We start from the raw sequence: 24421 nt of genomic DNA, 5'->3' as shown, positions 1-24421 counted from the left end.
TTTCTGTTGTAAGAAAATCAAATTAAGTTTAAAACATGGTAATGGAGATAGAACCTTATAATTCTAAGATCACGAAATGTCTTCCACCATATATAGTTGTATACTCGCCTTTTTCTTATAGTATTTGTCTGGATTGACAAATTGCTGCATAATTCAAAATTATTAAAATATATTTTTACATGTTAATTTAATGTAGATGCTCACTAACCTCTTGAAGAGTAAGATGTCTTTGTGGCTCGCTGACTATCTTGTCAATATTTCCACTGACAGTAGTGCAGGTTATTTCTGGTCTTTTGATCTCAGATGAGGAAGCTGTTGTCTGCACTTAACCACGTACTACTGAGGCGCCAAACCGATTTTACTCATTTATTCTATTTTTTATTGGCTTGTATTGTATTACAGTTTTTCTCAGTCGCTTTGGTGCTATTCTCAGATCAGAATGAAAGTTCTCATAACTATTAGTTCAACCTCCACAACATGTAGTCATTTGTCCACATCATAGTAGCAGTTTCTCCTTCCTCTGAACAAATTGCAAATGCTTTTGGGCATGTATCAGTTGCTCTCATACAATTCTCTGCTGTTTTACAACATTATCATTTGTTTATGTCATGTCAGTCAAAATGAACTATACTTTTGAACGCTGAATAGTCTTTCCCTATAAAACTAATAGTCCTCATTTCATTGCTTGAGTCATTACATACAAAATTCTTGAACTAGTTTTCAAAATCTGTCAAACTAGTTTTAAATGTTGGGAGAAGCACTGTGAATTCAATTATTCAAACATTTACAGTAAGGAACAACAGGTATGTATGGTACTGGACAGTAATTCAGCACTAAACAATCTGCACTGCTGTCATTGTGTCAGGCATTACTGTAAGATACAGTGGGACAAGAACTTTTTTACATTTACATTTAGACTTACAGCTTCACTAGAGAACAGATTTACTGAATTGTAATGTATTACAGCAACCACAGTAAAGATTTCCCATCTTTACAGTACGGTACTGTACTACAGCATTTTACAAGTAGGAAGCACTTTGACAGTATTGTACACTACAGTAATAATGGTTGATGCAGTACATGTACTGTACATTACTGTAATTTTACTCTGCATCACATAGGATTACAAGACAACCTCACAGAGGTGGAAGAGACTGAGCCCTTTTTACTCTGCTACAAGAACAAGACATTTGTGCAATGGTGATTACAAACAATGGCATAAGGTTGAAAGAGATACAATGTAAGGATGACATTACTGTATCTTTGGGAATATTGAATCTGTTTCAGAGTGATGTAGATGAAAATGTGACTGGAACGTCTGGATGTGCAGGAATGATTTACAGTACTCTGTAGGTTCAGTTACTATATGTACTGCAACATAGTTTACGTGAAGTTGTACCCAAAGAGTGTTTCTTATGTTTGTTGTAGATGACTGTAGTGTATTTTTCCTTTGCACAATGCTGTGAACAAATCAGAATTGCAAAGAGCTATGCAGTAGAAATGTGAAACATATTCAGTATCTCCACTAAATACAGTCATGTGTAACTTTACTGTAGTTTTCACATGGCTGTACAAGTAGTGTATAGTGCTGTCTTGAGCATGTTCAGGTAGTATCATCACTTTTTGCATTGGAAAACACTTAGAGAATAACGTGTCCTAACATGACAAAGCCATTTGACTGTCTTGTTCATAAACGATGGTGTCAGGACTTCTCATTTTGACGACACTGACAGTTTCATTTTTTAAAGTATATTTTTTCGGCTTTTTGCCTTTATTTGATAGTGATGACAGTAGAGATAGACAGGAAATGGGGAGGCAGAGAGAGGGGGAATGACACGCCGGAAAGGTCTGCCCGGCGCGGGATTCGAACCGGGGACGCCTGCGGCGAGGACTGTAGCCTCTACATGGGGCGGCCGCTCTACCCACTGCGCCACGCACCGCCCCAGACACTGACAGTTTCATTGACATGAGTACTTGCTTTTGAGGGATGGACAATCCATTTTGAGCAAGTGACGCACTTTTGCAGGTTACCCACTAGGTTTTGCAGTTTGTGATAAATAACTGTTGTGCAAATGTTAAGAGTGATGTGAGAAAAGCACCAAAGCGATTGAGAAAAACTGTAATTTTAATGACAAACTTTCAGAAAACTGGCCTCAACCTGAATATCGCTTATCAATCTCAAACACTTGAACATGAAATTTTTCTATTTTCTGAATTCTGCATTGTATGAGCTGGTGGTACTTGGAATGAATTACTTGATTATAAGAACAGGTCATCTCAGTTGATTGTTTTGTTGTGAATAGAAATAATAATAATTGTGTGTTTTTGTGCTATATATGCATGGATTCATAATGAACATGTTATTTTGTATTTTGATCAATGAGATACACAACCCATAGACTTGTTGATATCTGCACAAAAGATGCCACGTGGTGGAGCTGAGACGCAGAATGAAAGACAAAGAAACATGCCAACTTGTCAGTTGTGTTAGGTTTGAAAAATAAGTAAATAAGATGAAATTCAGGGTCTGAAATTTATTTTTCAAAAGTGGGTGGATTCCCCAACCTTCGGGGCTTCATATGGGGGGAATTTTACTTTGATGCGGCGGACTACAGGTCGTATATGTCCTATTTCCTAAAATCAAGTCACTCTCCTCCAACTTAAAACAATATTCTCTGAACTAGTGGGGCGGTGTGTGGCGCAGTGGTTAAGGCGGCCATCCCATGTAGAGGCTACAGTCCTCACCGCAGGCGTCCCCGGTTCGAATCCTGCGTCGGGCAGACCTTTCCTGCATGTCATTCCCCCTCTCTCTGCCTCCCCCTTTCCTGTCTATCTCACTATGAGCTATCAAATAAAGGCAATAAAAGCCCCAAAAAATACTTTAAAAAATAAATTAAAAAATTCTCTGAACTAGTGCTGTGCGATATGTACAAAATTGTATCTCCCAACAACGATGTATATCTCGACAACGATATCCCGATCTAGTGTTTTCTCTTAAAATCACATATGTTCAGGGTTTTTCCTGCATAGATAATTTGGTGGCGGCCGCCACACTCAATATCTCAGCACCACCAGCTCACGAGTCAGTGCTTTTTTTGGGGGACTATTTGTGCCTTTATTTTGAAAGGACAGCTGGAGAGAGACGGGAAAGAGGAAGAGAGAGCGCTGCTTCAGAGTTGGGGTAGGCACACAATAATGGCCCTTTCCACTACAAAGTTCCAGCTCTACTGGGCTCTACTCGACTTGGTTTAGGTCCCTTTCCATAACAGCTGAGTTCCTCCTCAGTGGGGACGAGGTCGTCACATCACGGTTGCTACGGCTGTGCGTCTCGCTCTCTTTTTTCTCTCCTCCCGTCAACTCCAAACACACTCGTCTGCAACTCGATCACGGGCTACAGCGTGGTTTTCCACACAGCAGTTTTTTCCCCCCACAACTCATGTGAAACAGTCACCAGTTAAACAATTTTCTTGTCTGTAACAACATCTTATTGCACGTCTGCCCGTCCTGGGTGAGGGATCCCTCCTCTGTTGCTCACCCTGAGGTTTCTCCGATTTTTCCCTGTTAAAAGGGTTTTCCATGGAGTTTTTCCTCAGTCGATGTGAGGGTCTAAGGGGCAGGGATGTTGTTGTGATGCCATGTAAAGCCCTTTAAGACAAACTGTCTTAACCAGGCCCGCTTGCAGTGAGGACTGTAGCCTCAACATGGGACGGCAGCTCTACTAAGTGAGCTAAACACCGCCCCGTGTGTACCAGTTCCAACGCTGGCTGGTTTGAAATGTGTGTGGGAATTTCCCGCATTATTATGAGTGCTAGATTTGCGAGAATTGGTTAAATTATGCACAAGAACCGCAATCCTGCAGCAAATTTCAGGCCCTGAAATTGTACACAGGTCTGTAACTGTCAAGAGAGTTTTACATGAATAGGCGATATCAGAATACTTTGGTGCCACTCCACAGTTTAACAGAACAGAGACATTGGGTCACAAATTGTCTGTGTTACGTTATTAGCAACACATTTCTATTACAATTTCCTTTTGAAAACGTATATACCTGCATTGTCACTTAATGGACCTTCACCTTTTAAAAAACATTTCCATGATACCATCTAGTGCTAGTTTTGACATTTTAAACCGTCAGCATCATGTGATTTACAGTTACAGTTATCTTCCCCTTTCAAAAATATGTGACTGAAAATGAACTATCAAAGGACATATCTTGTTGTCCTATGGTAGCTAGTTCTAAACAGTGTGCTGTACATAGTTCACCAGCATGTATTAGCTTGTCAGAAGAAACCTAAAGGAAGTGACATCTTAAACTTGGTATCATGTTCTGTTTAAAACCACTGTTGTTTTTCTGTACTCTGACAGACAAGTAGAGAAGAGGAGCGAGAGATGTGGTTATGCTGTGGTAGATTCATGTATCTGGTACGAGAATCAACGCAGTGGACATGAAACAAGTTTTCTTTGTTCCACCCATGTCTTGATGCTCAATAACCAGTGGCCATCTGAAAACTCTCACAGACATAACTCACTTTACAGGTGGTGTAAAGAGTGAAAAACAACATTCATACTGTAACTGTTAAAATCTTTGAGATTGCCTTTAGAAACGCACAGTGACTCTGTTGACTTAGGAAATGGGAAAAATATGAGTTTGGTAATTAATTATCATTCATTTGATAGCTATGAAAATAAACTTTTGCACATTGAAGATCCTGCACAGTGTCCATGTCCGAGGCAGCTGATGTGAACTGTGTTACTCTGAACTCTTCCATGAGTTGGCTTGGTATAATGTGACAATTGCTATGGTGCACCAGCTTCGTGTTTTAACTGACGCCCTGAAATAAAGAAAGTTACCACAAATCAACTGATCAAGTTATTTCATTGCTTGATCACCATTGAGTTACATGTGAGGACCTTTGGCTCCATCGTGTGTTCAGAAATATTCTCTGCACTGATCTCAACTTGAGAAGTTAAGAACAGTGTGTGCATGCTCCAGATCGAATGAACCAAAACACAAAATACAGAAGACCTTTATCCAGTAGTTATCGTATCAGTGAACAAAGGTGCAGCTCCAAGCAGTCAGAAGTTTATGGTTTAAACTACAGTGAATGGTGTGGAGTAATTAATGATCTGAGATGGAGTAAATTTCATAGTTAGCTCTGCACAGAGTTAACAGTCATCATTACGACACTCACGTGCTCTCTCTGTCTTTGTCCCTCAGTTACGGCTACTGCCCAAGTGGAAGACACTTTTTTCATGCAGCTCTATGGAAAATGGATCTCTTGACTTGGTGAGTTGGTATTTCTTGTAACAACTAACTTGCATGAGTACCTGTGTTACTGTTATCTGACATGATGATTAAGGAAGTTGGCTGAGAAAACATTAAACTCCCACAGTCAGATTTAGGGGTTTGTCCCTGCATATCAGCATGTTGTAATGAAGAAAAAAAAATCACTAATGGGTACGTCACGTTGGACCCAAATCAGTTTTTAATTCCGTCACCAGTGGAGGTTTCATATTGATTGACTTGTCACATGTTCATGCTTATACTATTTTTATCAGTACCCAGCATTATGTATTGTATGTCGTAATAAGTACTGGTTAAAGGTAGAGTCTGTAGGATTTTCCTAAAAAACTAAAATATACAGTGGACAGAAATCCTGCTTAATCATCACCTATGGGCTTCTACTTGTGTGGTGATGACTGTGTCTGCAGAGTCTGAAGGTTTGTTTGTTGCAGTTTTTAAACTGCAACAAAGAAAACCTACAGACTCAACCTTTAACGTCTTGCATGTTGATTTGACCATGAGACCGTTGCTGTGGGTGTTGAAGAGAGTCAGTATTGTTTTTAGCCAAAGTCCAAATCTCCATAGTGGGCTTTTGAAGTTTTGACTCGAGCTGTGTCATTACATGTTGTTGCCATCTTGTGGTCAAAATGGGTAAAAATATAAAACTGGTCAGTTGTTCAGTGTATATTGACTTCGACCAAAAGAGCCTGTGAAGGACCAAGCGGCCTCACCAAGTACAGGGATCAGAGCAGGTCTGGATTTAGGTGTTGGAGCGAGGAACACAAGCATGGGACATCCATTTTCCAACAATGGACAGGGATTTTATTTTACACAAAAAAAGAACAGTAAAGACAACACTTCCAACAATCCTCACTTCCAGAGGGGAAACAAAGAAAAAAGACCACTTGCCTTTAGTCAGGCGTAGCACAGCACAGCAGCACAGCATCACAGCCTACAATGTGGCCCCGGTTCACAAAGTACCGTATTTCCTCTAATAGAGGCCGAGGCCTTTATTTACTTTAGCTGCCCAGGGGAACCGGCCTGTATTGGAGACCGGCTTATATTTGAGAGAGGCTATTATTTCTTCCTCTGTTTCATGCTGGTGCTCAAATTTGACAGTTACCGTGCTCAGTTTTCATTCTGCCTACAATTAATTATATTTTTTTACACATTACTGTAGCAGGTACCGCAACAGCAGCGATCAGCTGGACAGGATTAGGCTAATAAACGCTGGAGCACAAGTGGTCAGAATGAATGAATAAATAAATAAAAGTAACACCATGTCATGCGCAGACCAGTTTTGTCACAGATCGGGTAGCGTCGCAAATCGGGTAGTGACACGCCATGCTGCTAAAGCTCTCTTCGGTCGAGTTGTCAGTGACTGTTTCCTTGAAGCGTGGGTTCATGTGGCACTTCAGATCTAGCTACTGCCATCTGCTGGCACTTGTGGGTTACTGCATCCGTGTTTGGCCGCCTGAGACCAGTGCATCCACAGTGACTGAAATTCAGGTTTTTTCTGTTTGTTTGTTTTTTTCCCATTGACCCGGCCTGTATTTGGGGCCGGCCTTTATTTGTTCGTGTAAACCACGCCCCCGGCCATTATAACAGACCCGGCTATTAAATAGATACCGGCTACTATTAGAGGAAATACGGTAATCACACAATACAATAATCAAGACAACAGAACACCATCATCATCATCATCATCATCATCATCATCACACACAGTATGTAATCTTAATCTTCCCAGTGCTGCTCGTGGGAGAGAAACAGCAGCATGCTCTTCTGACAGCTTGTCTGTGTGAGCCGGCTGGAGAGCACAGTGCAAGTAGACACATTACTGTTGTGTGTCATTAGGATATGCTAAAAAAGAACATTTTACAGGCTTGATGAAAAATTATGGATTTCTTCGCTTTATCTGGTTCAGATGAGTTTTTCAAACAAGTAGATGCTTTCCCAGGAAGGTAGAAAGGAAGGCTAAAGTTAATTCAGGTACCCACAGCATCAGGTTTCTGCAGTTGCACTCCATTCATCAGAGTCGTAAATGAATACTAATTTGGCATTTAGTGGAGGTGCTAACAAACTGTGCTTAGATAAGATCAGGATTTAGGCTCAGGCAGAGTCATGAGTAATGTTTATGGAGCGAATTAACTTGCATTTTGATGCCTGTTGGGTCTAGTTTCTCTTGTTTGCTTCATCGCTCTAACATCAGAGTAGATTATTTCATCCTCTGCTTGATCTGAAAGAAACAAAAATAAAAAATCTGGTGAAATCTTTGCATCTGTGTTCCACTGTCCAACCAGAAAACAGTGAAAATCATGTAAAATAATCAAAAAAGACTCAACAGGTACACTATCTTTTCATTTTTTTCTTATGCTTTGTGTTGATCTGTTATTTCTGTTTAACTTTGTACGTGCAAGCAATGGGTGGGACCCACTGAGCCCCAAGCCGACTAAGAAGAAATTACTCCTTTCAGCTACAATTTTGATGGCGCTCTGAGCTTAACTCATGGAAATAGACAAAACACAAGGAAATACACAAACGGTAAATACTCACAACATAACTAATAGATCTATTTGTTGCCAGATAAATGAGGATGTTTATTGATTTTCCTTCTGTTTAAATTGCAGTGCATTGTGCTCTCAGGGCACTATACACTGACTAATACAGTACTCCTGCTGAAGTGGTGTGAAGACAGTCTAGTGAACATCTTTCACCAGCACAAGTGCAACCTTGTGAAATTTTAACTTTAACTCTTCAAAAATGGTTGAACTTCAAGTTCTGACCATTTAGTTCACAGCCAGAAACTCTGACACTGACTTGGTGAAAGTCTTTCTCTTACCTTCATCAACAGTCCTGGGTTCTGGGTCTGTTCTTTTCTTCTTTTTGAAGTGTTGGATGACAAGAAACAAAACCAAAAGGAGAAGCAGGCAGGCGACCGTTGCCGTCACACTGAGAGCCACAAGGCCAAGTTGTGAAGTAGAACCTTGAACTGTAAATATTATAAAACATATATTAGATTGATACTTTTCTGAAGGGGAAAACATTGCTCAAAACCCCATGTGTTTAGACTCTATTTATGTACAATGCTGTTTTCAACTTTCATTTATGAAAAGTAATACATCAATCAGTTGATGTAATAAGTAAATGGATAAAAATGTATTTGGTAACACTTTCTATGAGGCCCCTCCTTATAACGCATTATGATGCGATCATAATGCAGTTATAATGAGGTTATAATGATTTATAACTAGTGTTATAATGACTTATACATGTTCATGATGTGTTATAATAACAATTATAAGCAGATTATAATGTTTTTTTATAATGTTTTATAAGGGCTTAAGCATCATAATGTATCATAAAGTATTATAACTATTCTCTCATGAACGCATTATAATCACAGTTATTATACATTATAACATTATAATAATTTATTATAAGTGTTATGTCAAATAATGGCTGTATGAAATGGTATAATGCTTAAACAGTGATTATAAACCATTATAAGCGGTCAGTGGATGCGTTAAGTAAAGTGAGGACACTCTGGTGGGTTATAGAAAGTCATGATACATTATAAGTTGTTTATAAGCTGTCATTGGATGCTTTAAAGACCGGGTAAACCAAATTCAGTATTTTTCTTCTTATCATATTAATTAGGCCTTAAATGTGTCCCTCAAAACATGTAAAAAATATTTTTCCCATTCATCATTTCCTTGAGGAGCTAGGCCACAGAGACTGTTCTGTGTGCAGGTTCAGAATGGGCGGGCTTAAATCATGACCGCTTTACGTAAAGCGGTCATACTTACATAAACCCGCCCCCTGCTCTGCTCTACGTATAAATACATTCAGCCAACTGACTTCAGAGGTTTTCCGTCCCACTTGCTCTTCAGTCTAGCTGAAACACGTGCAACAGCCAGCTAACTAAACGTAGCTCATGTTCACACACAGGGGAGACCACTACTGTCCTGTTCCTTCATATAAGGAGTTTACAGCGCTAACTTAACGTATTCACACCGTGATAAACAGCCGTCACCGCGGGGAGAGAGGCTGACTCCCCCGTCACCTAACCCTCACAACGTTACACACACACACACACAAACACACACACACACACACACATACACACACACACAGCAGCAGCAGCAGCAGCAGCAGCAGCTACAACACCGTCTTTTGACCAGAGTCTCCCTCATTAACACACTGTCCGACCAAACAGCCTCCTCTCCCCCCAAACAACCAGACACACGGGAGACCAGACCAGCCATACTGTACAATCACGGACGGAAAACACCGTTAAAAAAAAAAAAAAAACCTCCGCCGTGCTCTCAGTCCACCACACGTCCGAGCGGACACACAGCTGATCAAACCATTTCTTACCTTCACTCTGGTGTCAGGCAGCAGCAGCAGCAGCAGCAGTAGTCATCCAGTTAATAATCCACCGATCGATATTATTCCCGTTTTGATCGTTACTCGCGGTCTGCCTGTTTCCTCCGTTTGCATTGTGTGAAAGAAAAAAAAAGTTTTTAGCCGCGGTAGCAGCCGTAGCCTCCCGGCTCCACCGTGTTGTTTCCCCCGGTCTCCTCCCACCGGGACACGGCTGCTGCTCAGCTCGGACGCGGTGTCACGGCGCCGGGCGGTCTGGACCGGGTCTGGACTCGGTACCAGGTCCAGAGATAATTAACTGTCTCTGCTACTGCTTCTCCTGTCAGGACACTTGAAGCTAAAGCTAAGCTAACGTTAGCTAAAAACTTTATTTATTTTTTTCACACAATGCAAATGGCTGAAACACGCTGACCGGTAACGAGATGTAAACAGAGCAGCATGGTGGATTATATCCTGTTGCAGCTGGATGACTGCTGCTGCTGCTGGGACTGTTTTAGACACCAAGAGTGAAGGTAAGAAATATTTCCTTTAGGTTTATCAGCTGTGTCAGTGCTGAGGACTGGGGTGTGTGGTGGAGTGTGTTTGAGGTCACGTTTAGGTCGTGTATCAGAGACGGTCAGTGAAGTCCAGCTCTGCTGCCATGGGGCTGGTTTCTTTGCCTGCAGCACGACCATATCGCGACACGCCCCCACCGTCCGGAACCAGAGAAAACTGCTCATTTATTGACAACTTTGATGCAGAATTTTATATACTTAACGACTTTTTTAGTCCTCCAAATTTGACAGAGTGGTTAATAATATATTTTCCTGTGGTAAACTTAAAACACATATTTATTCTTGGTTTACCCGGTCTTTAAGTAAAGTGAGGACACTGGTGGGCTATATGACTATAGAAAGTCATGATACATTATTAGCTAGTTAAAAAATCAATACAAGTGGTCATACTTTGCCTAAGGTCCATGTCCCTCTGGCACCCTCTAGAGGGCACTTCTATCCACCACTTTATTTTCCCATGATCCATTGCGTCACACCACAACGGAAGTCGGTTTTCAACCCCGTAGTAGCATTCTAGCGAGCGGCTAACTGGTAGCGTTAGCCACCGGTGTAGGCACCAAATGTGGGGGCTCCGGGCTGCCAAAACCGCCCTGACTAATCTGATGTTTTGTCAAGTTTACAAAACGAATTACCGAACAAACACCACTGCTTCTGTGTGCACGGCACGCCTCTGCAACTAGTCATGGCTATCGTAGCCGTTAGCTTTGCTGCTGCTGACAGCTAACAGCAGCAGCAAACCAACATCAGGACGTCAGCTGTTAAAACCCTCCCGTTGTCGGACACAACATGAAACTACTCTAGTTAGCTCAGTCATGTTGGAACTAGGATATCCGCCGGAAAAAATATTTTTTTCATGGGCTGTTTATTGAGTTATTTAAGACACTGCTAACGGCTAACAGCTAACGTTAATCTAAAATGTAATGAATGGAGTGTCATGGCGACACCCAGCGTCGTTCTCCGGAAAGTGGTGGATAGGGTCAACAAGAAAACAGAATTATTAAGTGTCTGGTCAAAAACAGAAAGTGGGGATATAACATCTGTTAAATTTTAACTACAGACAACTTTTAATCTTAAAAAAAAAAAAAAGGGTGCCAGAGGGACATGGACCTTAGGCAAAGTATGACCACTTGTATTGAATTTTTAACTAGCTAATAATGTGTCATGACTTTCTATAACCCACCGGAGTGTCCTCACTTTACTTAAAGCATCCAATGACAGCTTATAAACAACTTATAATGTATCATGACTTTCTATAACCCACCAGAGTGTCCTCACTTTACTTAACGCATCCACTGACCGCTTATAATGGTTTATAATCACTGTTTAAGCATTATACCATCTCATACAGCCATTATTTGACATAACACTTATAATAAATTATTATAATGTTATAATGTATAATAACTGTGATTATAATGCGTTAATGAGAGAATAGTTATAATACTTCATGATACATCATGATGCTTGAGCCCTTATAAAACATTATAAAAAAACATTATAATCTGCTTATAATTGTTATTATAACACATCATGAACATGTATAAGTCATTATAACAATAGTTATAAATCATTATAACCTCATTATAACTGCATTATGATCGCATCATAATGCGTTATAAGGAGGGGCCTCATAGAAAGTGTTACCATGTATTTAGTAATTATAAAATACATTACCATTACAGCTTTGGAGGTGGATGAATGTTTCCTCTCTGCTGATGTTGTTCTGGACATTACATGTCAAGATTCCTGTCAGATGGCCGTATAAGCTGATGGTAACACTGGGTATGTGGTGTTCATCTGTGCTCCCGGCTCTGGTCTTTATCAAAAAGTTACCGTCCAAGGTCAAAGTGACCTCTACTTCATCTCCCTTAGAGGAGCAGTTGACTCTCATTTGTTCTGGTGACAAACACACCTGAGACACAACTGGCTGAGAAACTGGAGCTGGAAAACACATAATGAGACACAACCACAACTTGTTGGACGACCTCTTCAGCACAGAGCCCTTTTTAAGGGTTGATATGACACACGTGTTGTAAGTTAGTTTGTGCATTAATTAATTTAATTTAGTAATTTGATCAAATACATTACCAATACAGCTTGTGAGGTTGATGAATGTTTCCTCTCTGCTGACGTTGTTCTGGACATTACATGACAAGATTCCTGTCAGATGGCCGTGTAAGCTGATGGTAACACTGGGTATGTGGTGTTCATCTGTGCTCCCGGCTCTGGTCTTTATCAAAAAGTTACCGTCCAAAGTCAAAGTGAACTCTACTTCATCTCCCTCAGAGGAGCAGTTGACTCTCATTTGTTCTGGTGACAAACACACCTGAGACACAACTGGCTGAGAAACTGGACCTGGAAAACACATGATATAGTCACAAACACCCAGTACCAACACTGTCAACTCATTTATAGGTATCTACATCTACTTGAATTTGAGAAAAGGTTGAGTCAATAAAAAAACGTTTAAAGTTGCGTTCACACCGGACCTTATGTTTTTCTCGCTGGTGACAAGTTTACATGTCAAGTCAATGCAAACGAGCGATTGAGCGTTTAATCGCTCAGGCGAAAAATCGCTGGGGCTCCGAGCGACAGCGACGGAGCGATTTTTCACTCTGTCGCTCGTGATGAGAAATCCCAACTCTCCGGCCATCAGTCGCTCGTTGCTCAGCGCTGATTGGCTGCCGTAATCTATGTGTAACTATGACAACTACTGAAATCATGGAAACGTAATTCAACTCCGCCGGTCCGGCAGAGCAAAGCCGGCTTGACGTTGTACAGCGCTTTTGGGACTTCCACAACAGGTAAACGGCAGCAGCAGGTACAGTGTCAGCCATGCTGGACCAATACAAACGGGAAGAAAAGAGCGACTGGAATCGCTTGAATAACGTCATCAGAGCGATCTGTTGTATCGTTCCAAACTGACGAGTGACTGCAGCTGAGTGACACGAGCGATTTTTTTGGAGCGACACGAGCGACAGCGACAAAAACAAAAGGTCCGGTGAACGCACCTTAATCAAATAGACATGATAATCAAAGGTGTACAAAACAGAAATAGGTATGAGACAATCGATGCTTAGTTATAATTTTATAGTCCAATATGCAGAAATATAAAAAATAATTGAGGAATTTGGTATAGAATTAACAATTGTGATGTTCTGTATTTGTATAATAATTTGGGATGTAACAAACAGGTTGCTCAGCACAGATACCTTTATATATTTATGCAAGGATGCAAGCATACATTGCAGATGAAAAGAATCTGCAATTGGTGCAGAGCGTAAACTGTTGATTCAAAGAAAATTATTTTAGATTTTCTTACCTTGTATTTCAAGATGGAGGTTGATCTTATGCAAATATTTACCATCAGTAAGTCCATGTGTATCCAAAATGTAAACTCCAGAGTCTGAGTTTGTCACTGTCTCAAACTTAAATGTTCCATTTCTGAAAATTGCTGAGTGATTTCTGTAGTTGCTGTGAATGGACACTCCTGAAGTATTGACTCCCCTGATATCCACAATGACATCAGAATTCTTTTTCAGACTTAACCTTTTATCTTTACCAATGGGTAGGAGAAAAATCAATGGCTCCCCGACGGCTCCAAGACACTGCTGAGCTTCACTGGTTTCAGATATATTGCACTCCATAGCCCCTGAAACAAAAGCAAAAATACTTATCTAAACATTATTATAGTAACTGCCTTATAACATTTAATTTCAAACCCAAATCTAAATCCCTGGATGTTAGTTAAATCTCTCTTAACCACAGTATATTGTTAGACCCCAGATAATTAGCCCCTTACCACGGCTTATTACTGGACCAGCTCTCCGTTTAAAGGGACTGTTCTGTAGTTCCAACAGGTTCAGACCTGAGTAGAAATTCTAGAGAACGTTTAAACTGGTGACAAGGAAGCTCGCCTGGCTCTTCACTGCCTTTATCCAGACATCTATCCCGCTTCCCAAGCCACTACTCCTGGTAGAGCAGCCCACCCTCCCAGGACAGTTCACGACAGCTTTCGTCTTGTGATCTGGGCTCTTGTTAGTTGCTAGGTTAATTTTAAAGGTTTGGAAAATAACCCTATAGACCTGTTTAACTCTCTAAAGTGGCCACAAAACGAGATTAACCATGGAGAGCCTTAAGAATGTTATGCACACCAATGCTTAGCTTTTTACTATCATGAACAGCTTCCAAGTGTGAATGTATTAGTGATCAAACCTCAGTAGACTGGTAGGTGTGAGACTGAAGGATTGCTGTGTCACAGACAGCTGGTAGCTATAACTGATGCTGGTCTCACTCTCACTCCGGCCTGTGTCTGTGACAAGAGGAAGTGCACTTCCCTATTCTGAGTTTAGCTGCCACTTTTAGACACAGAGCACAAGGTTGTGACCTCGACCTCAGCAAACAGCAACATCCAATCTATAACCACAGTCTCAAATTAAAGGGATTTTTATTGCAGGAATTTAGCAACGGCAAAGCAGCATCAGAGCATATAAATTCAATTATATTTCATCAATCAAACATCCTATCAGTTTAACCCTGACTCCAACGTATGATAACGAAGGTTACGATATTGTAACCCTAGTTATATTAACACAGGCGGAGCCCTCTACTGGACTCTATGGGTATATCTCTCCTCCAATCGCGTACGCGCGATGGCCCACTGAAATTTGCATGTACGTAGCCGGCCAGTATGGCGTGCCTACCTTTCCTGCCCTTTAGCGGGCTATATAAGCAGATGCACCGCCAGCTGCCCTCATTCCACCAAACTTCAGCGTAAGGCGAAAGAGCGGCAGGGCCCTAAGTAGAGGGCTCCGCCTGTGTTAATATAACTAGGGTTACAATATCGTAACCTTCGTTATATCTCACACAGGCTTCGCCCTCTACTGGACTCTATGGGTACAGTAGGCGAAGCCCCGATTTATGTACTCCCTGCCGCGGGAGAGGCTCCGCCCACTGACCACACCAGCTACCGGTTAGGTACCAAGACCCAGTCACCACTTTATTAATCTTAACCACCGTATGGAGTGATAACGGGTACAACTTCATCCCAGTTAGCAGCACCTGACTAGGCTGGGTGAAGTTGTGGTCTAACCTCGCAGGGGTCTCAACCCTAGACCTCCTGCGCACCTCATTGACAGTGTCCTAGCAGAGCACAGTCCAATGCAGGTGCATGACACCCTGTGGGGATCAAGTATTTAAAAACACTTGACACATCCTTCCTCTCACATGTCCTGTGACCCTACAGTGAGCACAGACCTGGAGAAGGAGCCTGATACATCCAAGAGATAGACCCTTATGAACGGGCAGGGTGAAGACCACGATGCCGCCGTACATATGTCCTCAACACTCGCACCACTGAACAGGGCCGTAGACGTCGCCACACTTCTTGTGGAGTGCGCCCAGACCACAGTGGGCGGTTCTCGACCCGCTTGACTGTAGGCTGAGAGGATGCATTTACACATCCACCTCGCCAAGCGTTTCTTGGACAGGGCTCTGCCAGCCGTCCCGTCACCATAACACACAAACAACTGGTCGGTGATCCTGACAGTGGCTGTTCGGTCGACATAGTATGTCAACACACGCACAGGGCATAGGAGATGCAGTTTCGCCTCCCTCGAATCCTCATGAGGGGGAGGGTGAAAAGCCTCCAACTGGATGATTCTGGACCGAAATGAGCTCCTTATGTTCTTAGGAAGAAAGGAGGGGTTCGGTTTAAGGATGGCACCACTGCGGTCCCCGCGAAGGAGTAAACAACTCGGGTGGACTGACAGGGCACACAATTCGCTCACTCTCTTGGCTGACGTCAGAGCAAGAAGCAACGCTGTCTTGAACGACAACACCTTTAAGGAGGAGCGTTCCAAAGGCTCATAGGGGTCCCTTGTGAGGGCCTCGAGTACCAGTGGCAATTCCCACTGTGGTACAGAAGTGCGTGCCACTGGTCGTAGCCTTCTGACCCCCTGCAGGAACCGTTTTACCAGAGGGTGGGCGAAGACTGGACCTCCGCCCAACCCTTCATGGCATGATGAGATGGCTGCAGCGTAAACCTTAACAGTCGCGTGAGACAGCCCTCTATCAACCAAAAGCTGTAGAAAGGAAAGAGTGTCTCCCACTGAGCATGTCAGTGGGTCCACTTCCCTCTCTTCGCACCAATGCTGGAAACCTAACCACTTAGCCCTGTAACAGGCAATGGTGGATCCAGCCCTAACCGCTTGGATGGTTTTCACCACCTGCGCAGTCAGCCCAGTCCGCATTAACCTGTCCCTTTCAGGGCCCAGGCTTGAAGCGACTGGCCCAGGATCGGCAGCGCCTGTATCGCGCCTGCCTCCTGTGACAGCGCCCCCCGAATTTGGGGAATGGGCCATGGTGGGGCCGCCATCATTGTGGTCAGCTCTGCGTACCACAGAGCCGACCGCCGGTCGGGAGCCACCAGAATGACCCTCAGCCGCTCCACTCTCACTCTCTCCAGTAGCTGGGGGATGAGACGGAGGGGGGGGAAGGCATAAAGTAGCCCTCTTGGCCATGGAGCGTGTGCAAATGCGTCCACCCCAAGGGTGGATGGTCTTGCGGGCTCAGGGAGAACCAATGGGGGCAGTGGGTGTTCGACCTGTTGGCAAACAGGTCCACCGTTGTCCTCCCGAATCGTGTCCAGATCTGCTGTACCACTTCTGGTTGCAGTCTCCACTCGTCTTCCAGGGGGCCGCCCCTTGACATGAGGTCGGCCCCCCTGTTCTCGATTCCTGGAACGTGGAGGGCTCTCAGAGATTGTAGGTGCTCTGAAGCCCATGACCACAGGTTCTCCGCCATCGCTAACAGGGCAGCGGAATGTACACCGCCCTGTCTGTTGATGTAAACGACTGTGGTGCGATTGTCGGTCCTCACCAACACGTGTCTCCCCCTTAACAGGTGACTGAAGTGTTGGAGAACCAGGAACACTGCCTGTAACTCGAGGAGGTTGATGTGGCGGTCCTCCCCCGGAGGCCCACACACCACCTATCGCCCTCCCCAGGCAGGTGCCTCCCCACCCCATCATGGAGGCGTCCGTGAACACCGACGTGTACGAGGTCACTCGTCCTAGTGGTGTTCCGGTCAACAAATGTCGTGGGGACCCCCAGTACTGCAGGTTGCCCCGCACTGTTGGGGGGACTGTCAGCAGCCGAAACTTCTGCCTCTTGAGGTCTAAGCGTAGGCTGGCGAACCATCTCTGCAGGCGACGCATGTGCAGCAGTCCTAGTGGAACCACCGGGTGAGCTGCTGCCATGTGCCCCAGTGCTTGCATGACGGCCAAGGCTGTGACACGTGGAACCTGTTGCAGCTTGAGAACCTCCTGCTGTAGGGCTGTCCGTCTGGACTCCGACAGAATGGCTCTCAGGCTGACAGAGTCAAGCACAATCCCCAAGTATTCGGCCCGCTGGTTTGGTTGGGGGTTGCTCTTCTTCCAGTTGATGGCAAAACCCAACTTGGTCAGGTGAAGTATCAACTGAACTGTGTGAAAAAAATGGCCCATTGTTTGGACCTGGCCATCACGATGAGGTCGTCCAGATAAAAGAAGACCCTCATCCCCTGGCTGCGCAGCGGTTGTAGCGCTGCGTCCACACATTTGCTGAACGTACTAGGGGCCAGGGAATAGCCAAATGGCAGCCTGTTGTATTCGTAGGCTGTTCCCTGAAATGCAAAACGCAGGAGCTTCCTGTGTTTTGGTGCCACCTCGACGTGAAAATAAGCGTCCTTCAAGTCGATGGTAGAGAACCAATCGCCTGGTTGGACGAGTACCAGCAGCCTCCTTGTGGTTAGCATGCGGAACGTTTTGCGACCGATACGTGTGTTCAGGGCACGGAGGTCCAGGATGGGTCTGTAGCCCCCTGTCTTTTTGGGAACCAAAAAGTATGGGGAGTAAAAACCTCGTTCCTTGTCGTGAAGAGGGACAATTGACACGGCCTGTTTTGATAGCAGGTCCTGAATTTCCCCCTCGAGGAACTCTATCTCATGTTGAGAGGATAGATTCATCTCTTGTATGCCCCTGAACGCTGGGGGGAGCCCGCAGAACTGGAGAGAATATCCTAGTCTGAGGGTCCTGTCCAGCCAGTCTGTCAGTACGCAGCTGCTCTGCGGGGGGAAGCCCGACACACTCCGCTGCAGTCGTCATGACTTACGGGAAGTTGAGCTTGATAGAAGCGGCGCCAAACACCGTCGAGCCGTCGGAGAGGGAGAGTTCATCCTCCTCGTCTCGTAGCGGCGGCGAGTCTGCAGCAGAGGCTGAGGCGGGTCTGGGCGGCGAAGCTTCATCAGGCGGCGTGGAGGTGGTGTACGCTGGAGCGGCGTCCTCCTCCTGCCGTCGCTGCTCCAGCCCGGCGGTGGCGCGCTTCCTCCCGAGACGCTCGAAGCAAAGAAGATGTAGGTCTGCCGGGGCGATGATGCCGGCAGAGGCGTTGTTCCTGAAGCGGCGACTCCATCCTTGGAGCTAGTGTGACAGTGGGCACTCGCCGACGCTGAAGTAAAAAGGAATGAGGGCAGCTGGCGGTGCATCTGCTTATATAGCCCGCTAAAGGGCGGGAAAGGTAGGCACGCCATACTGGCCGGCTACGTACATGCAAATTTCAGTGGGCCATCGCGCGTACGCGATTGGAGGAGAGATATACCCATAGAGTCCAGTAGAGGGCGAAGCCTGTGTGAGATATAACCATATTTACCATTTTTGGGTAGGATACAGGCTTAGACTGGCCAGTCACGAACTTCCTGAGATCCTTCTGCCGAGGGGGCTTGGTTTTAGGCAAACAAATCTTCACCGGGCTGAAATGCCTCAAGGGAGGGTTCAGCTCCAGGCTTGGAGAGATGATTTTCACTAGTCGCAGCTAACCCCGGTGGCAGGAAGAGTGGTGATCACCCAAGACCTCATCACTGGTAGCAGGTGTGTTTTGGTTGGATTCTTCTCTTGCTGCCAATTCTTGGGGTCCTCGCAGGCAAAGGGTCTGTCCAACGACGTTCTTGTACCACGTTCTGATCACACTCCTCGGGAACCCCTCCTAACTAGCCTTTTATCTGAGGGATCGGCCAACACCCTTCCGTTGTTGCACAGGTTGATTTCTCCATCAATTCAGCACTGATACACTATGGTCAATCAATCATCCTTCCTCTTCATCATGTTTATGAAGTGCAGCGTGACACAGCACTGGTCTCCTGTGGTAACTTTAACTCTGTATTGTTGACTCCGCAGGTCTATTGTCAGTCTCCTGTAGGAGACTTGTACTGCACGAAGTTGCACATTGTGTAATGACAGTGAAATGGGCATTTTCAGTGCAAAAAACCCAGCAGTCCGCAAAAGAGAGGGGGAGAGAGAAAGGCTTCTCCTTTCGAGTATGCATTATATGCCACATAACAGATAAACATCATCTGCTGCCATGAGTATTTACCGATGGCCGATCAGTCAATGAGACGAATATCGGCTGATACCGATGTTGAGCCGGTGCATCCCTAGTTCAGACGTTTCAACACAAATCCCACTACAGCTAAAACCACATCAGACTTTCTCACCCTAACCTTACCATTAGGTACAATTGTGATTCAAACATGACAATCTTTCCCGGTCTTTAACGCTGGTTACATTAAGCAAAAACCACATTTCTCCTGGAGGCCAAGCCCAGGAACCACAATCTTCCTCGACAATATGCATGATTACTTTACTTTAACTGGCAGCTATATTTTGATTTATTTGCTCACCTAATGACCAGTGACCAATTAAACTGCAACAGATTGCATTAAACACAATTTGATAATAGCCAAAAAGTAGTGACATCATTTAGCTATTTTTTATCATTTGAAGTGTAGTATCATTAAGTCCATTGTTGTTTACCTTTTGCCAGAGCTGCTGTTGTCAGAGTTGTGATGATTAAATAGATGAAATTCATTTTCTGTTGTAAGAAAATCAAGTTAAGTTTACAACATGGTCGATGTCTTCACTGTATCAACAACAAACTAGTTTTTTTTTCTTACTTTCTAGTGGACTATGAATTATTTCCTAGTAGTTCAAATACTGTAGGTCAAATTGAAAAGATGCTTAAAGAAACATTTGTCAGGATCATCTAATCGCTACATGATTCAAGGATTAAAATGACCAAAATATATTTAGGGCCCGAGCCTGTGTCAACGACCCAGGGAGGTCCCTATTGTTATTCGACATGCACATTAGTCAACGTGCCAGCCGACGAGTAACAACATGTAAGCAAGCAAGTACTCAAGTACTGCATAGACCTGGCAGCAAAAACCCCAGATATTGTAATGTTTATTCTTATTATTATTATTAGGGCCCGAGCCTGTGTCAACGACCCAGGGAGGTCCCTATTGTTATTCGACATGCACATTAGTGGACGTGCCAGCCGACGAGTAACAACAAGTAAGCAAGCAAGTACTCAAGTACTGCATAGACCTGGCAGCAAAAACCCCAGATATTGTAATGTTTATTCTTATTATTATTATTAGGGCCCGAGCGGCGACTGCAAGTCGCCTGGCGAAAGCCCTATTGTAATTCGTTCATGCCCCAACGTGCAAGTGACCCCAAAGTGCAAGTGACCCCAAAGTAATCAAGTAGTGAAGTAATCATGTGGTATGGAAGACCCAGGGGGAAAAATGCTATATTGAAATTGTAATGTTTATTATTAGGGCCCGAGCGGCGACTGCAAGTCGCCCAGCGAAAGCCCTTTTGAAATCGCGCTGTTTATTATTATTATTAGGGCCCGAGCGGCGACTGCAAGTCGCCCAGCGAAAGCCCTATTGAAATCGCGCTGTTTATTATTATTATTATTCTTGCCCGACTTCATGCCCCAATTTCGCCCCTTTCCCCAACTGGAAAAGTTGTCTACTTTTGCATGGACGTCCGGCCGGATCCGAAATTCGATATTTTGGGGTGGTTGCACACGGTCGACGCGAAATGGCTAAATAGCGCCCCCTACAAACTTTCAAAATCCCCATAGGGAAGTCGGGTCACTTTGTCCCACGCATACAAAATTTGGTACACATATGTATTATACCCAGATATGCAAAAAAGCCTCTTGACCTCATGACCTCAACCCAACAGGAAGTCGGCCATTTTGGTTTTTATTTTTCCCGCCTAAAATGAACTCCTCCCACAGCATTCGCCCGATCAAGTTGAAATTAGGTACACCACATCTCCAGACCTAGCTGAGCTTATCTTGTGCTCCGTGAGTCCGTAGGTCAAAGGGCGTGGCTCCCAGCGCTCAATTCACTTTGGCGTGCTCGCCATGTAATACGATTGGCTGTCACGCCCACATACTTGATCGTAGACGCTTCAAACTTGGTGCAAAAATCTATGGCGAGACCCTGAACGATCCGACATATTATTTGCCTACGTCGCTCATAGCGCCCCCCGGTGGTAACAGGAAGTGAACTAAAATTCATTAAAAATACATAGTTGACCCCATCAACTTCATTCCACTTCTAAAACATGCAGAACCAGTTGGTGAAGCTACATTATGAAGACTGTGAAGCTACGAGTAATGGCGTCCCTGTGGGGGCGTGGCTACCATTAATTCCTCGCCATGAAAATACGTTTGGCTTTTTGATGGCTTTAATGAACTCGTATCATCATGAAACTTTATACACAGGTCCAGGGTGGAGACCTCTTCCATCTGATAGGGGTGTCGCTCATGTGGCCCCCTAGTGGAAACCGGAAGTGCCATTTTTTGCATCAACATTGTCCGATTTCCACGAAACTTCACATGTGTGATGAGGGACTGACCCTGAACACACCTGCACACATCCCATTACTGCCCCCTAGTGGACGAACCTTTAACAGCTCATAACTCCCTCATGCTTTGTCCGATTTCCACGAAACTTCACATGTGTGATGAGGGACTGACCCTGAACACACCTGCACGCATACCATTACTGCCCCCTAGTGGACGAACCTTTAACTGCTCATAACTCCCTCATGCTTTGTCCGATTCACTCCAAACTTCACATGAGTGATGAGGGGCGGCCCCTGAAAGCACCAGACCACATACGGTGACTGCCCCCTGGTGGATGAACGAAACATTGCATTTTTGGCCTCCTTCCAGGTTTTTTCTCCATTTCTGCTCCGCGCCACGGCCCCGGCGTGCCTCAGGCCCCGCGGTGGCATGGGCGAGCGAGGGCCCGCCATCGCCGCTTGCGGCTTTAATTATTATTAGGCCCGAGCGGCGAGTAGCACTCGCCCGAGGGGCTATTGAAATCGCGCTGTTTATTATTATTATTATTATTATTCTTCTCCGCCTTCAAACCCCAATTTCGCCCCTTTCCCCAACTCGAAAATGCGTGAACTTTTTGCCGGACGTCCGGCTTCTTCCGAAATTCGATATTTTGTGCTGCTCGCGCATGTCCGACACGAAATGGCGAAATAGCGCCCCCTACAAAGTTCAAAAAAGCCCATAGGGAAATTGGGTCACTTTGGCCTAGACGGACGAAATTCGGTACACATATGTACCATACCCAGATATACAAAAAAGCCTCTTAATGTCATGGTGAAATGTCAACAGGAAGTCGGCCATTTTGAATTGGTCGTTTTTGGCGCCAAATTAACTCGTCCAAAACGATTCGCCCGACACGCTCCAAATTTGATAGACAACATCTTCTGACCTAGCTGAGTAAAGATTGTGCTCCGTAGCTCGATTCGTCAAAGGGCGTGGCTTCTGGTGGGCGCCAAAGTTGGGCTCGAACGCCATCCAAATTCGGTTGGCTGTCACGCCCACATACTTTATCCTATCAACTTCAAACTTGAATTGCAATTACGGCAGTGAGTCCCTGATTCGCCCGATATATCAATATCCCACTTTGCTCAATGCGCCCCCCGGTGGTAACAGGAAGTGACTTTTTTTACATAAACAAGTTAACTCCGCCCACAGATTTTGTCCGATCAACTTCAAATTGGCTACAGACCAGCGAGATACCATGCTGATTAAAAGTTGTGCTCCGCAAGTCTCTAGGTCAAAGGGCGTGGATTCTGCGGCCTTGTCAAGTTTGGCGCCTTTTTGTTTGCTCGCCATTTCACCTTCGAGCGGATGCTCCGCCCACATACTTAATCCTATCAACTTCAATGTTGCTGTGAATGACGATGGCTCCGCCCTGAACGTTTTGATGTATAAACTTCCCATGTACACCCCCCGGTGGTAACAGAAAGTGACCTGCTTTATTGTTGCATTCACTTACATGAGCAGATTCAATTCTAATTTACCATGGGTGATGCCAGTCAGCCACTGAACAAACCTAATACAAATACGCCCCCGGTGGTCAGAGTGACCTGGTTTACACTTACATTGTCCGATTTTCTTCAAATTTAACACATGTGATCCTGGTCAGCCCCTGATCACACCTACCCGCATCTGGATTGATACAAATGCGCCCCCCGGTGGTAACAGGAAGTGACCTGCTTTACACTTACAATGTCCAATCGACCTCCAATTTTACAGATTTCATCCCGGTCAGCCCCTGATCACACCTACCCACATCTGGCTTCATACAAATGCGCCCCCGGTGGTAACAGGAAGTGACCTGCTTTACACTTACATTGTCAAATCGACTTCAAATGTTACACGTGTGATGACACTCCGCCCCTGAACACACCCAACCACATCTGGATTCATACAAATGCGCCCCCTGGTGGTAACAGGAAGTGACCTGTTTTACATTTACATTGTCCGATTCACATCAAACTTCAGGTGCTTGATCCCGGTCAGCTCCTGAACGCCGCTACCCGCTTCTGGCTTCGTAGCGCCACCTAGTGGACGAACCGCACGTTGCGTTTTTCCGCTCCCGCAGCGCTTTTTCGCCATTCTCGCTTCGCGCCACGGCCCCCGCACGCCTCAGGCCCCCGCGGTCGCATGGGTCGAGCGAGGGCCGATCATCGCCGCTTGCGGCTTTAATTATTATTATTCTTGCGCTCTTAAAATGCCATTTTGACCCCTTTCCCAAAGGCGAAAATGCGTCTACTTTTGCATGGGCGTCCGGCCGGATCCGAAATTCGATATTTTTGAGTGGTCGCACACGGTCGACGCAAAATGGCGGAATAGCGCCCCCTACAAAGTCCAAAAATGCCCATAGGGAATTTTGCTAACTTTGTCCTACGCTCACAAAATTTGGTACACATATGTATTATACCCAGATATGCAAAAAAGCCTCTTGACCTCATGACCTCAACCCAACAGGAAGTCGG

At 44.7% G+C, this 24421-nt stretch overlaps 1 protein-coding gene across 1 annotated transcript; it reads right to left on the bottom strand.

Annotated features, from left to right (window-relative positions):
- Positions 1-7431: 7431 nt before the first annotated feature.
- On the bottom strand, positions 7432-20129 carry LOC146974120 (uncharacterized). Its single transcript, XM_085798925.1, has 5 exons — positions 20072-20129; positions 13547-13876; positions 12313-12579; positions 8127-8270; positions 7432-7523 (listed from the first exon to the last, which is right to left on the bottom strand). Exons 1-5 carry the CDS (start codon positions 20124-20126, stop codon positions 7432-7434), a joined length of 888 nt encoding a protein of 295 aa, XP_085655051.1. The 5' UTR covers positions 20127-20129.
- Positions 20130-24421: the final 4292 nt, after the last annotated feature.

The sequence above is a fragment of the Trachurus japonicus genome, chromosome 14 (assembly GCF_045865225.1).
Source record: "Trachurus japonicus isolate A0001 chromosome 14, Traja_1.0".
Classification (NCBI taxonomy): Eukaryota; Metazoa; Chordata; class Actinopteri; order Carangiformes; family Carangidae; genus Trachurus; species Trachurus japonicus.
The sequence above is the reverse complement of the archived record's forward strand: the minus strand, read 5'-3'. Positions and strand labels throughout refer to the sequence as shown.